This window comes from Thermobia domestica, chromosome 16 (assembly GCF_964235325.1).
Source record: "Thermobia domestica chromosome 16, izTheDome1.hap1.1, whole genome shotgun sequence".
In the NCBI taxonomy this organism is placed as follows: Eukaryota; Metazoa; Arthropoda; class Insecta; order Zygentoma; family Lepismatidae; genus Thermobia; species Thermobia domestica.
In genome coordinates, this window is record NC_137469.1 from 23,777,332 (window position 1) to 23,805,115 (window position 27,784).

Consider the following 27,784-nt stretch of genomic DNA (forward strand, 5'->3'; position numbering starts at 1 on the left):
TAATTTGATGTTCTAATGGAGTTGGTTGGTTAAACAAATATTTTATAAGTAAATAATTAAAACAAGACAATTGTTACCTTCTTCATGAGATGGCACTAAAATATTATTATTATTATTAGATTTCGCACGAGTAAATTTCTTTTCTGACATTATACGAATTTAGCTACAAGGATTATAGTACGTACCATAACACACACTTTCGTGGAGAAACCTTGGAGCTGTTCCATTCTCTGGATATATGTAACGTGTTACTGTCACCAAAGCTCTTCTTGCCTCCCAACGAACCCAGAAGAATATAACTGAAAAATGAAAAGGAGACTTCAATTAGATGAACTTAAGGAATTTTTAACCTGAAACAAATTCTTTAAAAAATCACATCGTATTATTAATAAACAGAGGTGTAGCCAGTAAGATTTTCTACGGGGCTCATGATTATTCCAGGGTGAAGAGCGTTTTGCATATTAAAATCAAATCACAAATTTTCTTTCAATCTATGAAAGCACTAATAACTTACCATCAGAGCCGTAGCTAAGAAGGGAAGGGGGCGATCGGCAGAGTTGGCGTGGGTCAATGAAAACTTGACCCACGACCCACTGACCCACCACCCACCATGACCCACTGTGACCCACGACCCACCACCCACCGTGACCCACTGTGACCCACGACCCATCACCCACCGTGACCCACTGTGACCCACCACCCACGACGACCCACTGTGACCCACCGCCCACCGTGACCCACTCTGACCCACCACCCACCATGAACCACTCTCATCCACTTTGACCTACTCTGACTCACCAAAATCCATCGTCATCAACAAAACACGATCCACGGCCTCTTCTGAACTGACTAAAGAGTTTACACTTGTAATAAAACAAGACTGTGAAATTGTCACTAATCGGAGTTTGAATTTCTAATCAATCGCTCAAGCACCACTCTGTTACAATAACAGTGGATCTGACCTTTAGGATATAAACTGGTAAAGTGTTTGTCAGTGAGGAAATTGAAACAGTTCGAGGTGGGGGGAAATTAGTGTGTGCCTAAAATATACTTGTACTAAGAGAGTATTCTTTCAAGTGTTAATTTCTGAACGCATTCCACAAGAAACTTCTATTCGCAGGAAAATACCCCTGTACAATATGGAAAAGGTTATGGTTTCTCAGTTCACAGTATTTTTCTCACAAAAGACTTGAAAAATCAGTTGTTCATAGGGTATAAAGGTGCTCGGGTACCTTATGTGAGAGCGTCTCCATAAAGGATGCTCATAATTGTAATTTGTGTAATCCCTAAAACACCACGTTAAATTTAAGTTACAAATATGCATAATTGCAATTATGAATATTTATGCAAAGTACTTTACCTAAAGCAAAGAAGAGACTTACTAAAAATTAGGTACAAAGTTGAATAAGACAAATAAGCCATTAGTAATACAAGTATACATTTTCCGTAACTAGTAATTTTCCACCTTAAAACAAATCTGAAATCGGATTTATTTCCTGTTGGTAACTTTTTGGCGGTAAATCATACGCAGTGGAATGATGTCCATCCTTCAGCCAAGAAATAACTAGCTGGTCTACTTTGAGATTGTCTAGCGGTGGGCCATTAACATTGATGAGCAACAAGTTAGACAATGTTTGAGCACTTAGTGTATTTCTAATATCAGTCATCTGTAAATTCATAAGGGGAAATCCCCGTCCGCACTCTGTCGTGGAAATTGATAGCACTTCTACCCGATTTCCGCAACTTCTCATCGACAATCTACTTGTTAGACTTAAGTCTGATAACGATTTTTCTTGGTCAGGTTTGAAATACTCAGCAAGAAATATCATCTCTCTATCACCATACAACATCTTTTCCATATCGACCATGTCAGTTGGCAATGTCGACCCATGTAGAACAGAAACTTCATCTACCACGCCTTTGATAGGGAATCTTGTGAATAAATTATCAATTAAAGCCTGATAAACTGATGATTTCTTATTTGTTTATAAATTTAATTTTTATAATTACACATGAAGGTTTGATACCATTACCAAGTTCCCTCCCCCGTCTAGAAAGCGAAAGGGAACGAGGTTCCTGGAAAGTGTTCAGAGGTGAATGGGAATTTCCCTCCTTCTTCAACTTCAATTACCACACTGCTGTTTGCCATGTGCCAAATTACGATGAATTTCAATTAAATTATCATAGTATAATCATTTCCTTGTTCAATTATCAATACTTTTCAGTGGAAAAAAGGATAAAATTTCAAAGTTCCAAATCAAAGTAAGTAGACCAACGTAAAGGGAGAAAAAGTGTAAAATTTTCCATACAATTATGCGTACAATCCAAACTTAAAATTTCCGTGTAATTAAGCTTACAGTACAAATTTTATGCCTATTTTTCTCACAACTTTATGGGTTGATTGCCCTGTGCTGTAAGCGCTCCATATAATAAACATAAGCTTCAGCAATTATTATAGCAGAAAGCAATGGATATATGAAGCCAAACACTGTATTTTTTGTTTCTAATTTTTTTCTTAAATAACATCGATCGTTTTCGATTATTTTTACAAACCAACTCACTACCAATTTTCCATATATAGAAAGTGTCTTCCCCCCACATAAAAGAGAATTTTAAAAAATGCTAGGACACACACTGTTTATTTTCAATAAAGAGTTAATACACTGAATTTCATCTCCGTAAGTTGAACGGTTTGCGAGATACTCATTTTTTTCGCAAAAATTTGGATTCTCACTACCTCCTTAGGATATTATGCATTATAATAAAAGCAATATAGCATCCCAATTTGGATTAAGGCCTAACTATATACCAAAAGTAATTTCATTTGACTTTGCAATTTGACCGTGATGATCAGACACACATAGTTACATTCACTTTTTATATAATAATTTATATATTACAGTGATTCAAAAATGTAATTTTTCTAGTAGTTAGCTCTAAAAACTCACAAGTCTCGAAAGCCAAGTAGTAGTGTAAGTCCTATTGCTATTATTACAATTAAAAATATCAATATCCAAAAGTGCCTGAAGTTCTTTTTTCACTTGGTTAGATTTACTCACCTCAGGTAAGTAGACAGAAACAAGTGGAAAAGAAAGGGAAATGAAGGTCTTGAAAGTAAAACGGAGATTAATTTACCAGTCCTCAGAAGATACTGTCTACAATGCAGTGAGCAAAGAGGGTCCGTAGATCATACTGAGTCGGTGGGTCGCAGTGGGTCACGGTGGGTGGTGGGTCACAGTGGGTCAGATGCTGTTGACCCACGACCCACTGACCCACCAAGAAAACTTGACCCACCGACCCACTCCATCTCTGGCGATCGGGTCCCTAGCCCGGGCGCTGATAGCAAGAGGGTGCCCAACGAGTAAGAAGAAAGAAAAAGTTCTGGAAATGAGTATACGACGCGTTGCGTCGCCCCGAAAACTGTGACCAATTGAATCAATATTGTTGTCGGTTTGCAAAGAAATAGATTTGTTAAAAATTTTCTTATGACCTCCGCTCCTAACCCAAACGTTTAAATAAGAGTCACAACAAGTTTTACTTACTACTTAAAGTTATATGATTTGATAATGACAATGGGATATACAAGGTGCCGAGTAGTGATTTACAATCTACGCAAAATCATTTTCAGAAACGGTCAAAGTCTGAAATACGTGTTCGGCGTTTTAATGGTGATGAATTTGCTTAGTTAATCACGCTTTTCTTCCCAATCGGATTAATCACAGCGATGAGAAAGAAGACTGATAAATTCGCAAGTGTTGCGTTTAATCGAATAATAAAAATTTTTGTTAAAAAGTATTGTTAATAAAATCTCCATTTTAAATGACTATAAGAGAGAGATTTAAATGTTTTGCCAGTTGACCTTGAGTTACCTATCGCTGGAAGTTATCATACTTCCCGCTGCATGGCGCTAGTTGTGCCTGTATGCTCCTATGGAGTGTGCAGCTAGCGAGCTGGGTATTGTTCCAGGTAAATACAATGGGTGTAGTTCGTTAAGAATTTGCTGCGACTTGATAATATGGCAGAGTGAAATGAAATTGTGTTAATTTAGTGAAAAATGGAGTGAGATTTAGCTTCAGTATGGGTTAAAGGAGATTTTGGCAAAAACTAACTACTAAATTCGTATTCTTTTTAAAACAAGTTTTGAGACAAAAGGTGAAAAAAGAAAATGAGTGGTTCGTGCTGGTTTGTATGGTAGATTTAAGTCGCTTTAGAATACTTATGTGAATACTATTATACTTACGTTTTCTATTTCATATTATCCAGTCTTGACAAGAAAAGTAATTTATTAATTTTGAATTAGCTTATGTCTTTCGAATTTAACAGCTATTTAGTGCTGGAGTTGCTGCTTGCTAACACTTTTGACATAATCAACATTTTTTCATCCACTAAATTAAATGCAGCAAACCGTAGAAATAACCAAGGAAGGAAATTAGTTGCTTTAAATATATTATTTTGTGTTTAAGAACCTATTGCCTTATTGTTCTTTAGTCTGGGGATTTTATACTCTTTCGTTCTGTCAAACAAAACCTTACGAAGAAAAGCTGAACGCTACTTTTTACCTATTATTGAGATCTATGCAACAGAGTTAAGTGAAGTCGAATGCTATTTCAATTTCATGTATGTTTCTTGTTATTGAATTTGTGCATATCATAATAAAGCTTGTTATCTGTTTCGAGAAAAGCATGTTTTGTTGTAATTGGTACTATAACTGGTAACCTGCTATACCGCTTACAAACATCCGAGCTCACTCGACGTGTTTCCGTTAATTTTCCGTGCTGGTTGTTTTACCTATGATAGTTCTGGATTTATGTTTTTAATTCTAAATACCTCAGGGTGCAGATGTTAAAAATTTTAAAAAAAATAATATAAAATAAAGGGTTAATTTGGGAACAAATTAGTATTGATGTTTAACGGATTATCAACCGAGGCAAATAATTGAGTAAGCGCAACGGAATTGATATTTCCATCAGGTTATGAATGTTCCAGATTCTTGCGGTGGTGTCATTCCAAACAAGAGGTTTTAGATTTTAAGGAAAAAAAATACTCAGCTTTGTATTATTTATATACTAGCTAAATACTAACCCATTTATTGTTTATCATAAAAATACATAAGTAGTTTCTAATCCATTAAATTTTATTGCATTTTTACAGCAACGATTAAACAACCGATGCCCTATTGTATGAATTATTATATGAAAACTGTTGTATTGATAGATTGGATGCATATATCAGTTTAATAAAATTATTTTAAGTTGAACATCTACTTATTCATTTCTTTCAAAATCGAACAGTGAACTTGGACATCTTAAACAGCTAGTCTGGATTGTTATTTAAAAAATATTGTAATCTATGCAGTACTCTGTGCTGAGTTCTTTCGTTTCCTTCTCATCATAGATAGTTTTATGCTCAATCTCGATGCACTTTCAATTATACACGTAATGTAGCTTTGGCAGTTATTTTTCGCACTTACACAATCAGAAAGAAAACCAATGAAGAATTCTCATTTTTTTCATCATAAAGTATTCTATTATACCCCACACAAGCCATTCTGCTTTCAAACTCTTTCCAGTTTTATTTCTCAACATTTAACAATTATCAGCTTTTACTGACAACTAAGCCCCTTATTGTTCATTTTCATCATCATTGGCAGATTTATCTATTAATACAATGTAACATGTACATGACATCAGTAAATACAAAACTTAACCTATCCTAACTTATCTAACCTATTCTATCTAGCCTAACTAAATACACAAATAACTCACTGCCAACTGGAACAGGTGCATCATTAAATATATGTTTTTTATTAATAACATTTCTATTATATAGATTAATTATTGAACAAGATTAATGATTCACACAGGTTGATAAAGCCTCAGCATAGGAATGCTCCAGACTAGTCAGCATTATAAGGTAGCAAATTAGATATGTGCACGACCGATGATGTGTTCTGAATGCTCATATTATCTCGGTATTATCTCGCTCATATTATCTCGCTATGCTCATATTATCTTCTGAATGACACTGTGTTCAACCGAATAAGTAATTTGAATATTCAGTGTATATTATCAGTACTAACTTAGCAATTAATCTATCATAAGGGATTCATCTGAGGCTTGAATGTGTTTCTGAAGTTACATAAAAAACGACCTACTAAAGCATGCCTCATAGAGTAACATTCATAGGCCTAATACATTCATCGCGAACAATTTAGAATACACTTCCTTTTATAGCTTACCTGGTATTATTGGACGGAACTGTTGAACATCTAGTTACACATCGCTTTCATTATTGAGGAAACCACTCACGAATACTTATGATAAATTCTTTGTTCCAAGTTCATACGTTTGATTAATGTTAATTTCATGAATATGCTAAACCATCCTCAATCATCAAAATGGCTCCACTTTCATGCTTTCCTTCTTTTCGGTCTCTAGTTAGTAAACGAAATGTTACCTGTATATCTACGATTACCAATTGATTTTTTCCAGATCCAGGGTTCCTTCTAATATACATTTAGATAGGTTATATATCAAACAGTTTCCAATTTTGGGAATTAATTTAGATGGTTAAGTATCAGAATTTCGTCCAGTTTGTATCTTCGTTGTCACCTTACATCACATTACGTCACATTACTACGTGTATTCTTGGCTCTCTCGAATTTCATTAACTACATACTACTAAATGTAAATTTATAAAATTCTAATTCTTTATTCTTTTATACCAAAAATTTTCTTTCTCATTAAAAGAAAACAATTTTTACTCCGTTCCTTCAATTACACTACTATAATTCGATATAAGTTTATCTCCTTCATTGACGTAATCCAACATGGCGGCCTCGAATGATAATATCATGGATACTAGGTAGGCTCTTATTTTTCCGTGATATTAAATATTGACGATTTAATCAATGTACTGAAATATCCTATTCAACGCGAATGATCGTCGAGTTTCCTTTTTATACAAAAATTTATGAAATATATTTGATTTATAATTAGCTTCCATCCACAGTTATCAATATTTGTTTGCCGTCTGCATGCCTATAGTATATCGTTTACTCCAATCTCCATCTATTCTTATAAATATCAAACGAACTGAAAAAGTGAATATTATTAGATATAAATAATAATAAAACTTTACCTTACTAAAATACCGTAATCTACATTACTAATAAGTAATAATTCAAACCGGTATTTGTTTAGTGCAAATGTTAACAAACAACAACGCCCGTACATACTAACCACTACTTACATAAATAGCAGTTTTATAACATACAGGCCCTGACATTAACCCATGAAAATAATAAAATGGTTTGTTAATATATACAAACGAATATTTATTTAAATTGTACACCTTGTCTCAAAAAGGTTGAGCGCATTCTTTATTGGTGTTTTGAGGCAAAAATTTTCTAAGTCCAGCTTCGGGTATCTTCGGGAAAAAGTAAGCCAGGTTCGAACCTCCAAGCCAGCCTTTGCAATCGGGAAAAAGTTTGCAGATGTGTTTTTCTTCTTTTAAATATAATAAGACTTGTTACCAAGTGTTTAAAAAAGCAACATTGATTGAAATACTTAATGATACAATATTTCGAAACCTTTTATTAATGTGACCACATGCTTGTTTGTCATTTAGCTTTCTATACGTAATGGAACATTTAAACACGTTAAAGAATCTTTCCATATGTAAAAGAATGCTCAAAGTTAAGAAATAGAACATAATTATCGCCTGAGTACTAAAATAAAAGTCAAAGTAGAACAGAAACAGCGTTTGTAATGGATATGAATGTCATAATTATCTTGAGATCCGTTATACATCGCTAGAAGCTTAGTTCTAGAAGTCCTTGTGTTAGCTCATCGGTAAGCTGTCGGATTTCAAATCATAAGGTTGTGAGTTCGAATCCCATCTGGGTCAATACTTTTATTAAAATTATATTTTCCGCAATGCATGAAAATTATATAAAATAATTACATTAAAATACATAAGTTGTTTATATATAACATAAGAATTGCAGAACATAGTAATTATTATGTTTAAAATATAACATCTGAGATAATTTTCACAGTAGGTCGTTATTATATATGAGAATGTTAAATTCAAGTTAGGAAAATCGTTTAATAGCAATAAATAAGTTATGTAGTGTATGTATTTGCAGCTATTTGTCATACAGATTTAACTTCTCAATATTCTCATTACAGTATGTTATTTATATTCGTGAAATACAGTATATTCCTACGGATATAGAAAGTGTATAAACAGAGTATCCAAAGTCGTATCCTGCTTCAAGACACATAACTTTTCCCGATCCCCTTAACGTCACGGGAAGAAACACAAATTCTCTTTAGAACGGAATGTCGTTACTTAGAGTCTCATTCAAATACGTTGAATATGCTTTTGTGTATTCATCTCTCTCTCTCTCTCTCTCTCTCTTTCGCTTTGTTTATGTGTGTGTGTGTGTGTTGCGGAATATCCCAAGTTGAATACAACATTTGCAAAGTATATGAGCATCATTGTCATCGAATACCAGAAATTGAAAGTCGTGTTTCTTCAGGTTAGGTTTGCGTGTTCATGTTAGCTCACTGGTAGAGTACGGACTTGCCACTGAAGAGGTCTTGAGTTCAAAGCTTAAGCTAATTATCATTCTTTTGTTAGTAGGATTGCACAGAAATCGGATACAAGGAGTGGTTTACTTCTAGAAATATTTTCAGAAGCGTTTAGGTAGTCCTGGAAAGGGCTGTTTTCGGGAGTTAAGGCGGGGACATTAATATTGTGTCCAAGACCCTTCTGAATTTATTACACGCTCCATTCTTCTGGCCATGGAATCTATTACATGGGTGACAAATCTATCTCCTTCCCCTACCTCCAGCCATGCTTCGGAAACAAGATGCCACAGGTCATCCTGAGTTCTTGGTGGATCTGCCTCAGGCCAACTTTCCCTTAGAGTACGCTTCACTTCTGCTCACATATTTTCCATGAGCTTGAGGTCTGCTCCACGAGGCGGCCAGTCGATTAAATCAATCTCAGGGTGCCCTGCGAACCATTCCTGAACCACACGGGAATTATGTATTGGCGACTGGTATTGCTGGAACTGAATTACACCATCAGGCTGAAATACTTGTACAGATGGCACCATGATATTACTGATAATGTCTAAGTACTGAGCATTGTCCAGATGTCCTTCAATTCTATGAAGCTGTCCTGCTTCGCGACTGGAAATCCAACCCCAACATAAAATAGATACATGGCCACTGCGATTGCAAGCAGCCACATATCCATGGTCATATCGGGTGCCTCTCGGACGATACACAAAACCGCGTCCCTCCTTTGATGTTGTGAATATGGATTCATCTGAGAAAACTACGTTTTCTCAATTGAGACCCACATTCGCCTGTGCAAACGCGAGACGGTAAATTTTGTGGTCGTCTGAGAGTTTTTCCTTCACGGCAGCAACACGGCCACTTAACCCAGCATGACGAAGCCTTCGCAGAGCTGTATGCTTACTACCAGGAAAGATAGAAGCTTCCCTTATCTGTCTAGACGTCCTTAGTGGGTCTAACCGAGCTTCGTTTACTAATCTCGCATCTTGGGCTTCGGTTGACACATGCGGACGACCAGGAGATCGTAAATTACCAGTCTGACCTGTAGCACCATATTTCCGAATCCATTGCCTTCCTGTAGAGGCCGGGACACCTACTCGCCTGCTAGCTGCAGTTGCAGAATAACCTTCCAACTCCCATAAAGTAATTACTGCTGTACGTCTATCCATAGTTACCAATGTTCTGAGCTGTGAGAAGAAAGCAATAAGTAAAAGCTAGTACCTGACGTGTGATTGGTTACTTGCACGACACGCCTATTGTGGGGAACAGCGTTGCCAGATCTAGCATAATGATGCTAGATCTAGCATAATTTGCATGTCTCTAGCACCTAGCATCTTGCTTTTAGCATCCTGCCCAAATCTAGCACAATTTCAGCAAGTTATCAAAAAGCCGTAAAACCTGGAGAAGTTGGTCGTGGGAAGAAAAAGAACGGCAGAAATGTATCCTCTTCCATTGATTCATACACTCGGTAAACCATACAGGCAGTCTTATTTTCCTAAGTAAGTTCGGAACGGCTTTGGGCTTTTTTTTTTTTTTTTTTGTGGCTCCACCCAGGGTTTTCTAATCCTTTAACTCCGAGGCATGGGCGGAGCTATGGGGGCAATTCTCCCCCCAACTTTTTGACAACTTCACCATCTTTACTTCTGACTTGATGATCATATTTATTCCTGAAATGACAGCTCCGAGACCGACCAAAAATCTGCCCCCTCCCCCAGCAGACGATTCCCAACTCCGCTTATGCTGCGAAGTAATTTTCTTTCAAAATATGTAAACAAAAACTTTGCATTCATTTATACGATATATACGCCATTGAGTTTGGCAACGACTGCAGTAATTTAGTTGAGTTAAAATTTTGGTGCGTGAAGTATTGAGTTCTATCCATGCATTCTTGCTCTCTGTGTATTTTAAGCTACGTTATCGTATCTCAACTTTGTTTTTTTTTTTAAACTCCTGAATTAGTAATTATGAGGATCTAGCATAATTTGACCGAATCTAGCATAAGTTCGATCAGGTTTTGGAATAATTCCGAGCTGTGAGTCTGGCAACGCTGGTGGCGAACGACTTGGTCAACGACTCGCGAAAGAAATCTGAAAATGGTGCGCCGTAAAAATAATAATAAAAACAGTTTTTATAAAGGAATATTAATACATACAAAAAGCTGTTTAAAGAATGAATTGTTATACTGACTTTACACGTATAAAAACATATACCATATACCAAACAGATTGAGCGATATGATTATAGCTGTTTTGAGACGAACACTTTCGAAGTCCAACTTCGGGTGTCTTCGGAAAACAGTAAACTAAAGCTGCTGGTTCGAACCTCCAAAGCCAACCTTAGTAATCGGGAAAAAATGTACAGATATGTTTTTCCTTCTGTTAAATATAATAAGACATGTTGAAATGGTATTAAGTGTAGAAAAAAGTAACATTGATTGAAATACTTAATGATACAATATTTCGAGACTATGTATTCACACTCTCGTTTCGTCATTGTGATTTCCATACGGAAAAGAGCATTTACGTATGAGCTCAGTTATATTTCAGAAGCAGCTTCCGAAAAGCGGTCATGTTAGCTCAGTGGTACACCACCGAACGTTTAAATCGTGAGTTCGATACCCGTTCAGATGAGATTCCTTTATGATATTCTACTTTCCTCAATGCATGAAAATTATGTAAAATTGTTACATTACAATTCATCAGTTGTATATATATTTTCATATCATCAGTTGTATATATGAGTTGAATATATATATTCATATCATCAGTTGTATATATCAGTTGAATATATATATTCATATCATCAGTTGTATATATCAGTTGAATATATATATTCATATCATTTCACGACATAAGTAATTCTTATCTTTAAAATATAACATCTGAGGTATTGACAGAACGTCGGTATGTTGTATGTGGATATTAAATACAAATTAAGAAAATCGTATAATAGCAATAAATAAGTTATGTAATATATTTATTTGCAGCTACTTTCATCGCAGATAACTTCTCAATATTCGCATTACAGCATTTAGGTAGAGCATATCGAAAATCGGATCGTGGTTCAAGACAAAAAACTAGCTAGCCCCAAACTGTCACGTAAGAAATTCACGAATCGCAAAAGTAAAGTGAAGAGATTGAAAGCGGTAATTCCTTAATCGCTCTCTCTCAATTCTCTCTTATCTGCATTTATACATATAAAAGTGTATGTATGTATGTTCCATCATAACTCATGTATGCCTAGAGCAGGGTTTCTCAACCTGGGAGTCGCGGCCCCTAGGGGATCGCGAAGATAGGCGGAAGAGATAAATATAGTTAGAATCTAATACCAGAAATTATTTTTAAATATTATTTTTAATTTTGTTTTGATAGGCATACTTTTATTTTTTATACACACTGTAAAGAACAATAAAAAATAAGTCTACTGAACATTTTCAAAGGGTGTAGAATTCGTGTTACTATTCGGTTCAAAGTCTCTTGTCGTCGCGAATTCTGTCGAGAAATTTGAAGCTTAAAATATACAAAACGATAATCATGCCTATTGTTCTGTATGGTTGCGAAACATGGTCGCTTACTCTGAGGGAAGAACATAGACTGAAAGTATTTGAGAACAAGATCCTTAGACGAATATTCGGACCCAAGAGGAACGGGAATGGGGAATGGCGGAAACTTCATAACGAGGAACTACATAATTTATACGGTTACCCAACATTGTTAGGGTCGTCAAGTCTAGGAGGCTTAGGTGGGCAGGTCAGGTAGCTAGAATGGAAGAAAGTAGAAACGCTTTGAAAGTCTTGACTGGAAGACCAAACGGAAAACGACCATTAGGAAGACCTAGGGGCAGATGGGAGGACAATATTAAGATAGATCTCGCTGAGATAAAAATACAAAGTAGAAACTGGATCCAATTGGCTAAGGATAGAAGTCAGTGTAGAGCTTTTGTGAACGCGGCATTGAACCTCCGGGTTCCATAGGCCATAGAGTTAGTTAGTTAGTAGAGTTGTTTAAAAATGAATTTAAATCAAAGAGGTATGATATAAAACTAATGAGAACTGTATATAGAAATACTAGAAAAATACACATGAAACAAAACCTGCACACTGAAATACAATTAAAATTAAAACCTAATGAGATACCTAAGCATGGTGTAATTTCACTAGTGCAGCAATGCCCGGTTCAATCTTCATGACGAATATTATCAAGCCATTTTCAACTGATAAGCGATTTTTATCTTTGTTTTAATGTTTACCATAAAAAAAACACTTTCGCACAAGTACGATATAGCAAATGGAATTATTACTTTTAAAGCAGCAATCACCAGACCAGGATATTCTTCTCTCCTCATCAGGCAGAACTTGTCCAAGTCTTCGTTACAGAAAACCAGTTGCAAGACTTGTCGCATGATCATTCTATTATTTGTTCAAGAAGTTGTGGGCTTAGATCGGATACGTTAATGGCCTCTTCAATGAAGGAGTTTAACATCCATCTTGAACCAGCACCTTCGTCGTTGGGAATATAGATATTACAGTTACTGAATCCACTGTCAGTGCCGGGCGCTGGTTGGATGGGCACGAACGACTTTTCTTTGAAACTCGACTCGACTCGAAACAGACATCTTTGAGGTCTACTCTTGGACTCGGCGCGAAAAATATATTCCAACTCGACTCGGATTAGAGTCAAGTCGAACCAAAACGAGCCAAATCCTGTGTGTAGTCCTACCTAGACAATACATAGACAATAATTATTCTATCATCAATTATACTACTGTTACTACAAATATTATTATTATTATTATTATTATTATTATTATTATTATTATTATTATTATGACAACACCGTGTACAAACATGAACGATAGATGGTTAGTAAAGGAATACTAAAAGCTAGTTGACTGCCGACGTCGGTAGTCATGAAGTCTACAAGGCAAGGACATCGTTCATTACCCTAAGCTGTAAGCGTCGGTGGACTACAGATGGTCAACTATTAACCTCTCGCCAGAAATTGGTGGCCCCGCAGCGACGATCCGTGATGGCCCAAGTTCCATTTTGAAAACTTTACTACCAGCGGCAGAGACGCGATGAAACGCCAACGAACCACAAAATTACTCTCCCAAAATATGTTAAAATGCCTATATGTATGATTTGTTTATATTTAGGTGAAACAAAAAAACACAAAACAAATACCCCGGGGTGGACGCGAACTATCAATATTACGATTACTAGGCACGTGCTCTTCTGACTTCCCCACGGAAACGATCATAAAAAGCTTGGTTGTTGAAGGATAAATCATTGACGTCTTAATTTAGCCAATCAGACAAACCCCTACATCTCGAGTTCTAGGAGGTCATACCGTGAACCGTTTCAGATTTATTGCTTTCTGGTGGAGTACTATCCATGCGCAAAATTTGAGCATAATAGCCGACATGCATCTTCGGTGCCTCTTATCTTTTGTACAATTTTAACCAGAGATGGTGTGGGTCAATGAAAATTTGATCCACGACCCACCATGACCCACTATGACCCACCACCCAAATGACCCATTGGCCCACTCTGACCCATCAACCATCGTGATCCACTCTGACCCACCACCAACTATGAACCACTCTGAACCATTGCGACCAACTCCGACCCACCAAAACCCATCGAAATCAACTCTGACCGATGACCCACGTCCTCCTCTCCATTGACTAAAGAGATTACACTTGTAATAAAACAAGACTGTGAAATTATCACTTATCGGAGTTTGAATTTCTACCGTCATTGGCTCAAGCACCTCTTTGTTACAATACTGGTGGGTCTGACCTTTACGATATATAATGGCAAAGTGTTTCTCATCTTCCGAATTAAAATGAATTTAAAATTATCATATGTAATTATTTCTTTGTTGCCTTACAGACACATTTCAGTAGAAAATAGGGTGAAATTTAAAAGTTTCGAATCAAGGAAAAGTAGACCAACGTAAAAAAAAAAAAAAAAAAAAAAAGAGAGAGAGAGAGAGAGATAAACTAATTTCTATGTAATTAAGCATGCCGTACTAATTGAAAATGCCCATGTAATTAAGTTTAGAATACAAATTTTATGGTCATTTTTCTCTAACTTTATGGCTTGATTGCCTTATGCTCGGAACGCTCCATATATTAAACACCAGCTTCAGCAATTATAAATAGAAAGCAGTGGGTATAAAATTCAAAAAGAACTTTAGTTTGCATTACTCAATTTTTTTCTCAACTAATATCAATCGTTTGCGATTATTTTTACAAATCAACCCACTACCAATTTCCAATATATAGAAAATGCACCCCCGTCCCCCCGCTCATAAAAGACAATTTTAAAAAATGCCAGGGCATATTCTCTTTATTTTTAATAAAGAGTTATATGCTGAATTTCAGCTCTCAGTTGAACGGCTTGTGAGATACTAAATTTTTCGCAAAAATTCGGACTTCTACTTCCCCTAAGGATATGTATTATAATGAAAGTGACACGCGTATGATAACTTCCCAGTTGGGATTGGAGCCTGATTATATACCAAACGTCAATTCATTTGACATTGCAATTTGACGGTGATGATTACGCAGACATAGTTACTTTCAATTTTTTATGATACATATCCTTATTTCATATGTTACAGATGATTCAAAAATATTTTTTCAAGCAGTTAGCTCCTCTAGAATCTCACAGGCTGCATCCCAAAATCCAACTCCTACTATCCTATGACAATCCAAAAGTGACTGAACTTTTTTTATTAGGAACAAATGACAAAAGAAAAATGGAGATCTTGAAAGTAAAATGTAGAAAAGCTCGGTGCCCCCAATAACTCCATATTTCTCCGCCCCTTCATTCCGAACTTAAAAATAAAACTTAATTCGAATACGGTTAATTAGTGAATTTATTACAGTTAAATTCCACTCACTACATGCTACAGCTACAACTATGTAAGAAAAAATAACAACTGTGAAACATGTTCTGAATTACTATTACATTTCTTACGCTATTATTAAACATATTAGAATAGTAAAAGAGGATTGTTCGTGAAATAGTATATTTGCTCATGATTTTTAACTTTTTCATACGGAAAAAATTAAAATATTATTCAAGTTTTAAAATTTGCACTCTGCAAATATGTTGCCCTCTAGGCAATGGGACTAATGTGGACTAATGGGAAATGCTGCACTGTTAGCGGCGCTGAAAACTTACGATTCGATTCTAATATCGGTTGATTTCGATATCTTTATGTCGCTACGTAACCACCCTGGGTGCTAATGGGAGCTTAATTGGACTTGAATTGAAAATAGAGCTATTCACCTAAGCGACCACGAAACTATGAATTCAATAATAATATTGACCCGTTTCTAGCATTTTTGATATGTATCCCGACAGTACTCTTTTTCCAGACTGTAAGAAATATAGTTAAAATTGCTCTAGATATATCAGAATTATGTTGAAACACACACATAAATCCAATTTTATATTCTGTATATAGAGAGAGCGAGCGAGCGAGAGAGGGCGACTGAAGGCATCACCACTTCCACATTGCAAAAGCATATATCAGGAATTGAATTGAAAATCTATGTAAAGACTTTCTGCTGTGGCATGCTTCATAAGGACAATTCCAGTCTGCTCACGTGACCTTTGGGGTTCATGAATTTTTTTGCGAGCGTTCCGACTTTGGATTCTCTGTTTATACCCTCTGTTTATGCATCGAATAACTTTTCAAGAACATAAATGACATTATATATTATGAATGTTGAGAATTACTCTCTATATGACAAATAGCTGCAAATAAATACACTACATAACTTATTTATTGCTATTAAACGATTTTCTTAACTTGTATTTACATCCTCATATATAATACCGACCTACTGTGAAAATTATCTCAGATGTTATATTTTAAACATAATAATTACTATGTTCTGCAATTCTTATGTTATATATAAACAACTTATGTATTTTAATGTAATTATTTTATATAATTTTTCATGCATTGCGGAAAATATAATTTTAAAAAAAGTATTGACCAAGATGGGATTCGAACTCACAACCTTATGATTTGAAATCCGACAGCTTACCGATGAGCTAACACAAGGACTTCTAGAACTAAGCTTCTAGCGATGTATAACGGATCTCAAGATAATTATGACATTCATATCCATTACAAACGCTGTTTCTGTTCTACTTTGACTTTTATTTTAGTACTCAGGCGATAATTATGTTCTATTTCTTAACTTTGAGCATGCTTTTACATATGGAAAGATTCTTTAACGTATTTAAATGTTCCATTACGTATAGAAAGCTAAATGACAAACAAGCATGTGGTCACATTAATAAAAGGTTTCGAAATATTGTATCATTAAGTATTTCAATCAATGTTGCTTTTTTAAACACTTGGTAACAAGTCTTATTATATTTAAAAGAAGAAAAACACATCTGCAAACTTTTTCCCGATTGCAAAGGCTGGCTTGGAGGTTCGAACCTGGCTTACTTTTTCCCGAAGATACCCGAAGCTGGACTTAGAAAATTTTTGCCTCAAAACACCAATAAAGAATGCGCTCAACCTTTTTGAGACAAGGTGTACATATTTACGAAAAGCAGGATGTAACATTTTTCCCGGCGGCTGAGGAAAAAATAATAATTCTGAATGAATTAATTATTTTTTGATTACTTAAAATTTCTTAATAATTCTTCTCTTTTTTCTTCGGAACAATCAAATAATTTTATATTAGTCAAATTTTGACTCGAAACTGCTTTCCCATTTAAATCTTCCAAAACAACATAGTTTTTTCTTATCTCAGTTACCACATATGGACCACTATAAACTAGCATATATTTATGCGTAACCTTTTTATGTGCAATAAAGAGGAAATGAGTTCTTACAATCACCGAGTCTCCCTTTTTAACTTTTACAGGTTTAGTTAATTTTAATTGTATTTTTCGTTTTCTTTTTGTTAATCTGGGGAGTATCTGAATATACCTTTTTGAATATTCTGCATTTTGCAAATCTAATGGCCAGGGAAATTTTTCTCTAAATTTACAAGTAGCTGAAAATGAAATAAAGATATCAGCAGGCCTGTTATTTACACTACTATTGTAAGAATAGTTAAGATCATCATGTGCAGTTTTCAACACCTCCTTCCACCTTGTATGGTTATTGTGACGCATACGGAGTAGTCAAAATATGCTTGATATGCTCGATGCAATAGTTCTATTTCCCAGAGAGAAATTGTGGACCTTTATCCGAAACAATGTGACTCGGATATGGAATAAGATAATCTTAGAAGTAATCTTTGTCTAAGACCCTAATGATTTCTGCGACTGTCGATATTTTAAGTGGTAGCTAACATACAAATCGACTATAAACAACAATAATGGATAAAACAAAATAATATCCGAAACTGCAAGGGAGTTTCCCTACAATATCGACACAATATTTGGTGTGGTCTCTCTGCCTCTATGTGAAGACCTCGCGCCAGGATTTGATTGGAAAATTTTGTACGCGCACACAGTTCACAATTTTTAATGTATCGTGTAAATGATTGTTTTTGTTTCCGCCAAAAAATAGAGTACGCGCAAATTACATACACTTATTTAGTCCAAAGTACCCTGTGTTATGAATATTTGCTACTATTTTGTCAACTAACGCAACAGGAACTACCTACAACCAAAGTTGTAGTTTAGATCTTCTCACAAAGATTCAATTCTTGAACAGTATTAACCGTCCCTAGTTTAAATATCTTGGCCTCATCTGCGGGCAAACAATCCAGAATTAGATCTTTTAGTTCTTGGTCCGATGGAGAACTCACTACAGAATGATATGTATCTATGATATCCCAAACAAACTAGGACAGCGAAGAGAATTTGTACCTGTCATATCTAAGTGAATAAAGGCGACGCTAGTGCTCTGAAACGGGTCGGGTTGACCGGACCCGACCCGCGGGTCAGCTCGGGTCGCGTCAGTCGAGTCAGCTCGGGTCGGGTTGCCGGGTAGTGTTATTCGTATCGCGTTGTCGGGTCAGCTCGGGTCGAGTTGTCTGGTCGGGTTGTCGGGTCGAATCAATCGGGTCAGCTCGGATCGGGTTATTGGGTCGGGTCAGTCGGGTCAGTTCACTTCGGTCAACTGAATTTAGGTTGAGCTTAAACTCGGCTGGAGTAGAAAGCTGCTGTTTTTCACTAGCTGCCTAATTAAAATAGCAATTTTCAATTGATTTTATAGAAACCATAAATCTATTTTGAACACTTGCAGCTCGTGTTTTTATGATAAATGCTTATTTTTCTACTTGTGTGTAATTTAATGTTTAAATGTGGAACATTGATTTTACCAATCGACTGTAATATTAAAATCTACGCAAATATGGAGTCTGGATTTAGAACAAAACTAAAAGTTGTTTAAGCAAGATCAAAAAAAGATTGGATATGGACGACCAACCCCAAGCAGGGCCGCGGTGGCTCAGTTGTAGAGAATTCATCTCTGGTGCATGGTGTCCATGGTTCGATCCCAGCTTGTGCTAAGTGGGCTTTGTGGTGGAGAAACGCCGTGTAGTGGGTTTTCTCGGGATTCTCCTGTTTCCTCCCACTCTCTTCATTCCAAAATTTAATTCATTTCTCATGGTCACCATATCCATTAGCCTCGGTGCAGAACCTAGGGACCTTAAACTGAATATTTCATTTTATTTCACCAAGCCCAAGAACATCGATACAAGAATAAGATAAAGATTGGATATGCAAGACGAAGTGCATAGTAATCTTGCTCTTGGCGTTGTTTTGGTGATCAAGTAGCGATGAGCATATTATCTTGCTTTCCGTATAGTATGAAAGACCATAATGAAAATTACACATGGTCTTCATTTGTACCGATGAGGCGAGCATTCTTGGCTCTTGTATAGCATGAAAGACCACCAAGACTACGAAATGCAGGACCAAGACTTGACTGTACAAGACAAAAAATAAGGCGCACTATTGATGACCAAGGCCCAGGGTGCGAATTGTTTGGATTTCATTTATTGGGCTGAAAGTGATGAAATAAAATTAGTACTTTATAATTAATTATCATACTGTATTTTTAAATTTTAAATTACAAAATTCATATTATGTATCTTCTTACTTGCAACTATGTATACTGTAAAATACGTTTTAATTACCAAGAAAGAAAAATCAAAGTGGCGCAGGTCCCGGAATCATAAGAACCTATTTTGGAATGAAAGTTGAAGGGTTGGAAAAATTCACAGGTGTTCTCCCGTTTCCTCAACTCTTATTGTAGTTAAACGATTTCCTTTTGTCTCCGCCAAGAGAGACTTACTACTGCCTTCCGAGAAGACCCCCTACCATCCGAGCAGGTGAGAACACTGACCGTGAATAAAAATTTCGTCACATAGAACTAAAGCAAGAAAAAAAATACATTTCTCCATTGTCGGACATTGGTATCAGTTATAAAAAGAAATAACCAAACCTCAAAAGTGCCAAATATTCATTAAGATGCATATACAAATCCCCCGTTTGATCTAGCTAGTGGTTAACGTGTAAGACTTCGGTACACGTGGTCCGGGTTTAATTCCCAATGGGAGTGAATTTTGGCGTTCACCCAGTGTCGTAACCATAGTGCTCTCAAACTGGTCGGGTCGGGTCAGGCTACTCGGGTCGGGTCGGGTCGGTCTTCAAAGCGACCCGACCCGACGAGAGCACTAGACGACGCTTTTGGGCTCTTTCTATCTGTGGAGATATATATATTGAAGTTTAAAAAGCTTTAGAAAATCCCTAAAACTCTTAATTCGGTTCTCGATACTTCGATACCAAGTTTTTACCGATTTCTCCAAACACCGAGATACTATATAACTCTTGTCTTTTTCCCGAAGTTTATATATATTCATGATTTGTAATAGGTCATCTAGGAAAATCCTAGCGGACCCTGTAGTTTTCCCATCAAACCTGGGCAAATGATGTAAATTTCGCATGTAATCTCCATATCGACCAACTGGAACACTATTAGACGAACTATTTTCATCGGTACTAATTTCTCGAATTCCTCTATCAATTCGTCTCTCTTTACTCTTATAATTTGAGTTGACATTCTCCCTCCTGGTTAAAAATTGATTCACCCTTATTCTACTATTTCGACTACGACTCCTACTTGGATTATTACTGCACAAAACTCTATCAGAAATATTTTCATTCCGATCCGAAGTAGATGCTGAAGACGATATGCTTTCATGATCTGATTTTCTCTTGAATTCTTTTAAACCAGTTTTACATTCATTATCTTTCTCTTTTTCTTTTATTAATTTATCACTAATTATAGGCACTAATTGTGAAGTTATATGTTTACTACTAGATGGAGCATCTCTATCAAATAATATATTTCGATTTTCCTGATTATCCCCTCATAAGAATTTCTCTACCTTTTTATCTAATTGATTAACATTATCCCTAATATATTTTTCCAATCGTTTATATACTTCCCGTAACTTTTGTTCCACTAGCCTATCTAACTAACTTTCCCTTTCAATACACATTTCCGAGTTTTTTTTCTAATTGTGCTAATTGTATCCTGGTCTAGGAGTTAAATTCATAATTTTCTCGTCATTTGCTTCCTTCAATTGGTTACATTCATCTTTAATTCGATCTGAATTCATTTTACAGGTTTCTCTAACATTATTTACTTTTACTTTCAAATTATAAAAGTCAACTGTCAAAGAGCCTATTTTAGTTTCCATATTTTCTGAGACTGGCTCTATATTATCCTTCAGTTCTTTCTCTATCTTTGATAAATTATCTTTCGTTCTATTTAAATCCTCTGTCACACATTTGGTATTTTCGGCGCATCTAGATTTTACTTCATCCAAACTTTCAGTCTACTGAGTTTTAACCAATTGAATTTCCGACTTAACCGCTAACAATTCATTCGATACCTTCTTATCCAAATCTAAAATGAAAGGTCTCATCGAGTCAATGTTTGAATTTACTTCTGCTTTCACAGACTTAATATCTGATTTCACTTCATCAATACGCAATTTCGCTGAATTCACTGAGTCATTTTGTGTTGGAAAGTTTCCACCAAACTTTTAAGACTCTCAAGAAGTGGTCCCCCACCAATCTCAATTTCAGGTATTGGTCTCTGCACAAATCCAACCTTAGATTGATTAATTCTAACAATCCTTTTCAAAATTCTTATTTCTAGCCATATTTGTCTCAACATGATTTTCTAGGACCCCATAGAACTTTCATTCGTTATTAAACCTGTCTCGCTACTTTGAGCACTGTCACTTGAACTCTCAATTATTTCAGCACCCGTAATACAAGCATGCCACATCTAATTACCATCGTTTCAGCACCCGTAATACAAGCATGCCACATACAAGCATGCCACATACAATTACCAAGCATACCACATCTAATTACCATCGTTTCAGCACCCGTAATACAAGCATGCCACATACAAGCATGCCACATACAATTACCAAGCATGCCACATCTAATTACCATCGTTTCAGCACCCGTAATACAAGCATGCCACATACAATTACCAAGCATGCCACATCTAATTACCATCGTTTCAGCACCCGTAATACAAGCATGCCACATACAAGCATGCCACATACAATTACCAAGCATGCCACATACAATTACCATCGTTTCAGCACCCGTAATACAAGCATGCCACATACAATTACCAAGCATGCCACATCTAATTACCATCGTTTCAGCACCCGTAATACAAGCATGCCACATACAATTACCAAGCATGCCACATCTAATTACCATCGTTTCAGCACCCGTAATACAAGCATGCCACATACAATTACCAAGCATGCCACATCTAATTACCATCGTTTCAGCACCCGTAATACAAGCATGCCACATACAATTACCAAGCATGCCACATCTAATTACCATCGTTTCAGCACCCGTAATACAAGCATGCCACATACAATTACCAAGCATGCCACATCTAATTACCATCGTTTCAGCACCCGTAATACAAGCATGCCACATCTAATTACCATCGTTTTGTTTCATTAATTCGATTTCTTCTTATGACAGTTCTATACAAGCAGAGCCGTAGCTAAGAGGGGGCCAGCGGGGCGCCCGCCCCGGGCGCTGATAGCAAGGAGCGCCGAACAAGCAAGGCAAGGAGAAAGAAAAAGTGGTGTTGGACATAAATAAAAGATTAGTCGCCCCTATTGGCGCCCTATTAGATAAATATTGCTATCGGTTATCAATAAAACACGTAGATTTCTTAAAAATTTTCTTGCTCGCAATCCAAGAGTTTAAAGAAGTCACAACAAGTGTTTACTCATTACTTAAAGAATTATCATAGATGATTTCTTAATGACATGTGATATACAAGGTGCCGAGTAATGACTTATAGTGTACGCAGGAGCATTTTCAAAATCAGAAACGAACAGAGTCGTGCTCGGCGTTTTGACAGTGATGAGTTTATTTAATTCAAAACGTTTTTTCTACCCATTCGGATTAATCACGACGCACAGTGAGGCCGAAGCACTGAATTCTAGCCAAAAATAAGAATTAGCAATATGAAGCAGAAAATTGAAAAACAAACAAACAATTAATTCGGTGTGTGTAGTGGCTACAATAATGTTATTTCGACATTGTTTCATCAAAAGCATAGAGTTTATATCATAAAAGGAAATATTCCTTATATTTGCGCCTAAATTATATAACAGATTATATGATTGGCATAAACAAACGCGTGGACAATATGGTTTGATTTATCAATTTACGATTGGCTTACATTGTTACGCATTAAAGGAAAATGTTTACTTATTTATTTCACAATTGAAGAGTAATGAAATTGAAGAAAAGTTCTTGCTTCTCAAAATTATTTCAAAGTTGTGGAGGATTCGTTACGACAATGAAGATGCAAAGACGCTTCAATATAAAAATTATCTCATCACAAGTTCTCGATATGAATATATTATCAGGTATATTAAACATATTATAATTTACAAGCACTAGTAACCTGTGCAGGTTGTTTTATATATTGCATCGTCCATTACGTGAGCTCATTTTAGGGCTTGATTGGAACACTCGGAGCTGGAGCGAGCGGAGGCTCATTATAGTTGATTCCAATGTCGCTTCAGTGCACGCATCACAAAAAACACAATACTGAATTATCTATACCATTTTAATATGATTCTACCTTATGGTCCATAGAATGTTTAGCAAAGATTGGCGTTTCAAAATTTCGCTACCATTAATCAAATATGTTTGACTAGAGTTTGGTTCTGTTGGTGAATGCCAGAGAAGTATGACTAGATGTCGGAAACAAGATGGGTCCTGGGGCGAAGCTCCGAACGAGGTCTGGGGGCAAAATTCCCAGAATCGACCTATATTCAACTTTGTCACTGTGTGCATGGGGATGACACGTCTAATAACCTAACACTTTTTCTCACGTTCATCCCAGCTCAATTCAAAAGCAGCATTGCATCCAGAATGCGGTTTATCTCAAACATTTTTATGCTCTGTATTTCCCAAAAGTGCAAATATGTGCAGGTTCTCTCTTTGCATACAATAAGAACAATGTTTCCACTACGACATATTAAAAATCACAGACATATTATGCCATATCTTTCTATCGTTTGACCATAGTTCATATGCTTTCAGTACCACAGCATTTTCTAAATATGATGTTAAGTAGGGGATTATCATAGGAATATGATAATGATATTAGCATCATTCCAAATATGATTATTGACTACACATCACATCAACATTCTAAATATACAAAACGATACATACATGTCGGTCGGGTCACCATGTTTACCAGCCACTGAATATCTACAAACAATGTAGGAATAGTAGCATTCAAAGTCAATTTTCTATCTTCTGTCACTAAGCAGCGCCTCTCCGGCTTCGGCGAAGAACCAAATTTACACGTCCCATGAGTTCATTGTAAACTGCTATCACTTCTTTTCCTACACACTATCTTATGTGTACACTATTAAGGTTTCATTATAACAAATTATATTGAGTCAATGTTTTACTTCATTTTTCGAGTCTTTGCTAAGAATTGCCTGGTTTGGGCCCAGTGTGCGACGGTAAGAATGAAGGTATGAAAGTGAAAAGAGTGAAGAGATACATTCAAGCTGCTGTTTGCGCGGAAATAAAGGTAAACGAGAGGAACATTAAATTTTCAAACTTCAAGCAGTTGTGGAATAGGGGCTTAAGGGATCAGAATTTAGCCTAATGAAGTTCGACGTTTTCAGACACTAATCACTACCAATGATTTACTTTTAAATTCCATTGACATATCAAATGCTTCCAATTTGGAGGAATTTATTGGAGTCATTTTTTCATGAACTTTTTGTATCGCCAGCATATTATTTTGTGCATACGTGTCTAGTTGTGTAATGTTTTTATCTATTTACGTGCATAAAAAACATAAGTACACACACTCTTTATAATATGTACGTGTTAGTGTATTTTAATATGTTAATTAATGTTAAGTACCTTAAATTCGGAACTTTCATTCATTAAGAAATTAAGTAATTACTATAATTTCAGACATATGTAGTAGCCAAAGTATATTTTGGATTTTAAGCACAAACATTGAACATACTCTTCCCCTCCATCGACCAATATTTAGAAATTCACAAAGAAGGCTCCTTCTGAATTTCCATTACATTTCACAAAATATTTCTTACCGTAAAAAGATCGAAATTAAAATGCTATTGATGTGGTCACATACAGAATAAAATTAAGAAGTTTACAATTATTACTGGAAATTAATACTCTCACCCATTTCGAACAATTTAAAGGCACATAGTTTTTAATGTATTGAAGTTTCATTTCTTATCAATAGTATGAAACGTTGTATATAGTAGTAATTTTCGAGATCTGTTCTCTTGGTGAATCTGTATACAACCAAAGGTAGTTTTGTTAAGTTTAACAAAAAGTCCAAAATGAGACTTGAAAACAGTTCTTATTTGAAAAAGGATACATAATGATCGTTTTTGGTCGTTGCAATGGTCATCCAAGAAGATTAATAAAACTTCAGCGCAGCGTAACAACAAAAGCTGCTTTTCTTATATATCTATATATATCTATCTATCTATCTATCTATCTATCTATCTATATATATATATATATATATATATATATAATGATTGGTAAGGTGCGTGTAGAGGGCGCCGAATTCTCTAGCTACGGCTCTGTATACAAGTCACATGAAAGAATTGACGACATTTACCACACCCTACAGATCCATCAAAGTTTAGAGCTTCTTTGCGATTACAACATAAATGAATCTTAGGTTCAACATCAGTAACACTAAAATCCAAAAACATTATTTTATCACATATTTGTCCGTTACACAATCTCAAGTAAGCTACTAGAAGGGGATAAAAAACTAGCGAGAAAACCATAAACCACATTTGCTTCCTTAACGATTCTAATAAAACCCCTTACCAGAAATGCACACCCCAACAAATTCACTTATTTACTTCACTGCTTTTACTGAACCAGTAACTTATTTTATTAAATTAAATAAATCCTGAAGCTGAACGGTCGCCAATTTGGTAAAAATAAAATAAAAATAAAATAAAATAAAATAAAGGGTTAATTTGGGAGCAACTTTGTATTGATGTTTAACGGATTATCAACAGAAAAAAAAAAAATAATTGAGTAAGCGCAACGGAATTGATACTTCCATCAGGTTATGCATGTTCCAGATTCTTGCGGTGGTGTCATTCCAAGCAAGAGGTTTTAGATTTTAAGGAAAAAAATACTCAGCTTTTTATTATTTATATAACAGCTAAATACTAACCCATTTATTACAGATCATAAAAATAAATAAGTAATTTCTAATCCATTAAATTTTACTGCATTTTTTTTACAGCAACGATTAAACAACGATCAGAGCAGCGAGTACTTGAGAATTTACCGGAGGCATATAATTATATATGTGTTCATTACGCAACACAAGGTAGGCTCCTTCTGAAATTCCATTACATTTCACAAAATATTTTTTTACCGTAAAAGAATCGTAATTAAAATGCTATTTGCGAGGTTGCATATAGAATAAAGTTACAAAAGTTTACAATTATTACTGGAAAGTAATGTCCATTTCAATCATTTTAAAACTAAATAATTTCAAATGTATTGAAATTTCATTTCTTATAGATAGTGTGACATGTAAATAATTGTAAATTTCCGTAAGTGTTCTTCAAGTGGGTTTGTATACAACCAAAGGTAGTTTTGCCAAGTTTAACTGAGTTGATTTTAAATTTAATATCCCTTTCAGCAGAGAGGTTATATGGGACGGGGTAGTTTTGTTAATTTTAAAGGTCCAAAAGGTATCCACGGGGGCAAGCGGGGCCGCTTTTCCCCCTAAATTTTTTCTGCCCCCTCTAAATGTTTACGGTAGGCTTGCAAATGAACTATAATATAGTGATGAACTATAATATGGTTGGATCGGACTCCCCCTAACTTCAGCAAGACCCCTTACATTTTTGGGCTGGCTACAGGCCTGATCCAAATAAGCCTCTTGAAAAGAGCTCTTATTTGTAAAAGAATATATAATGATGGTTTCTGGATGTTGCAATGGTCTGTCCAAGCAGTTTAATAAAAATTCAGCCTAGCATAACAACAAAAGCTAGCTACTTCGTTTAGATGTTAAAAAAAGAGGTAAGGTGAGTGAAGGAGGCGCTGAATTCTACTTCGTCCCGGGCGCCTAAATCTCTAGCTATGGCTCTGCCTCCCATACATACATACATAAATATATACAGGTTCGTATCTACAGGGGGCTAGGGGGCCGGGCCCCCCTAAACTTTCGCTGGCCCCCTAAAAGTTTCACGGTCGGCTTCCAAATGAACTATAATATGGTGATGAAGTATAATATGATTGGGTCGGGTCCCCCCCAACTTCTACCGGCCCCCCTAAATGTTTGGGCTGGCTAAGGGCCTGCATATATATACAGGGTGTTTGAAAACAACACCGAAACGTTTGGGAGGTGGTTCCTGACACCAAGATAAGACAAAAGGTATAGACCATCCTGGGTGCACAAATGTTTCCTTTCAGAGTTATAGGCTGATGAAAAGATGAACTTTAAAGGTCCATAGCTCCAGAACTATGGGACCTACCATAGTCGGGTCATAACATCACTTAGGAACTAGTATGTGCCCTATCCAAGTATCCATGTCTCAGAATCCTGCGGTACTTCCGGTACAATTTTTATGGAGGTAGT

General features: G+C 35.9%; 1 protein-coding gene across 1 annotated transcript in view; it reads right to left on the reverse strand.

The window, feature by feature from the left end:
* Positions 1 to 27,784, reverse strand: part of LOC145672946 (pancreatic triacylglycerol lipase-like) — a 186,913-nt gene that overhangs the window by 112,061 nt on the left and 47,068 nt on the right. Inside the window, exon 2 of the mRNA XM_081742194.1 lies at positions 186 to 299. Within this exon, the coding sequence (XP_081598320.1) occupies positions 186 to 299 (114 nt within the window). The remainder of the gene's footprint in view (positions 1 to 185; positions 300 to 27,784) is intronic.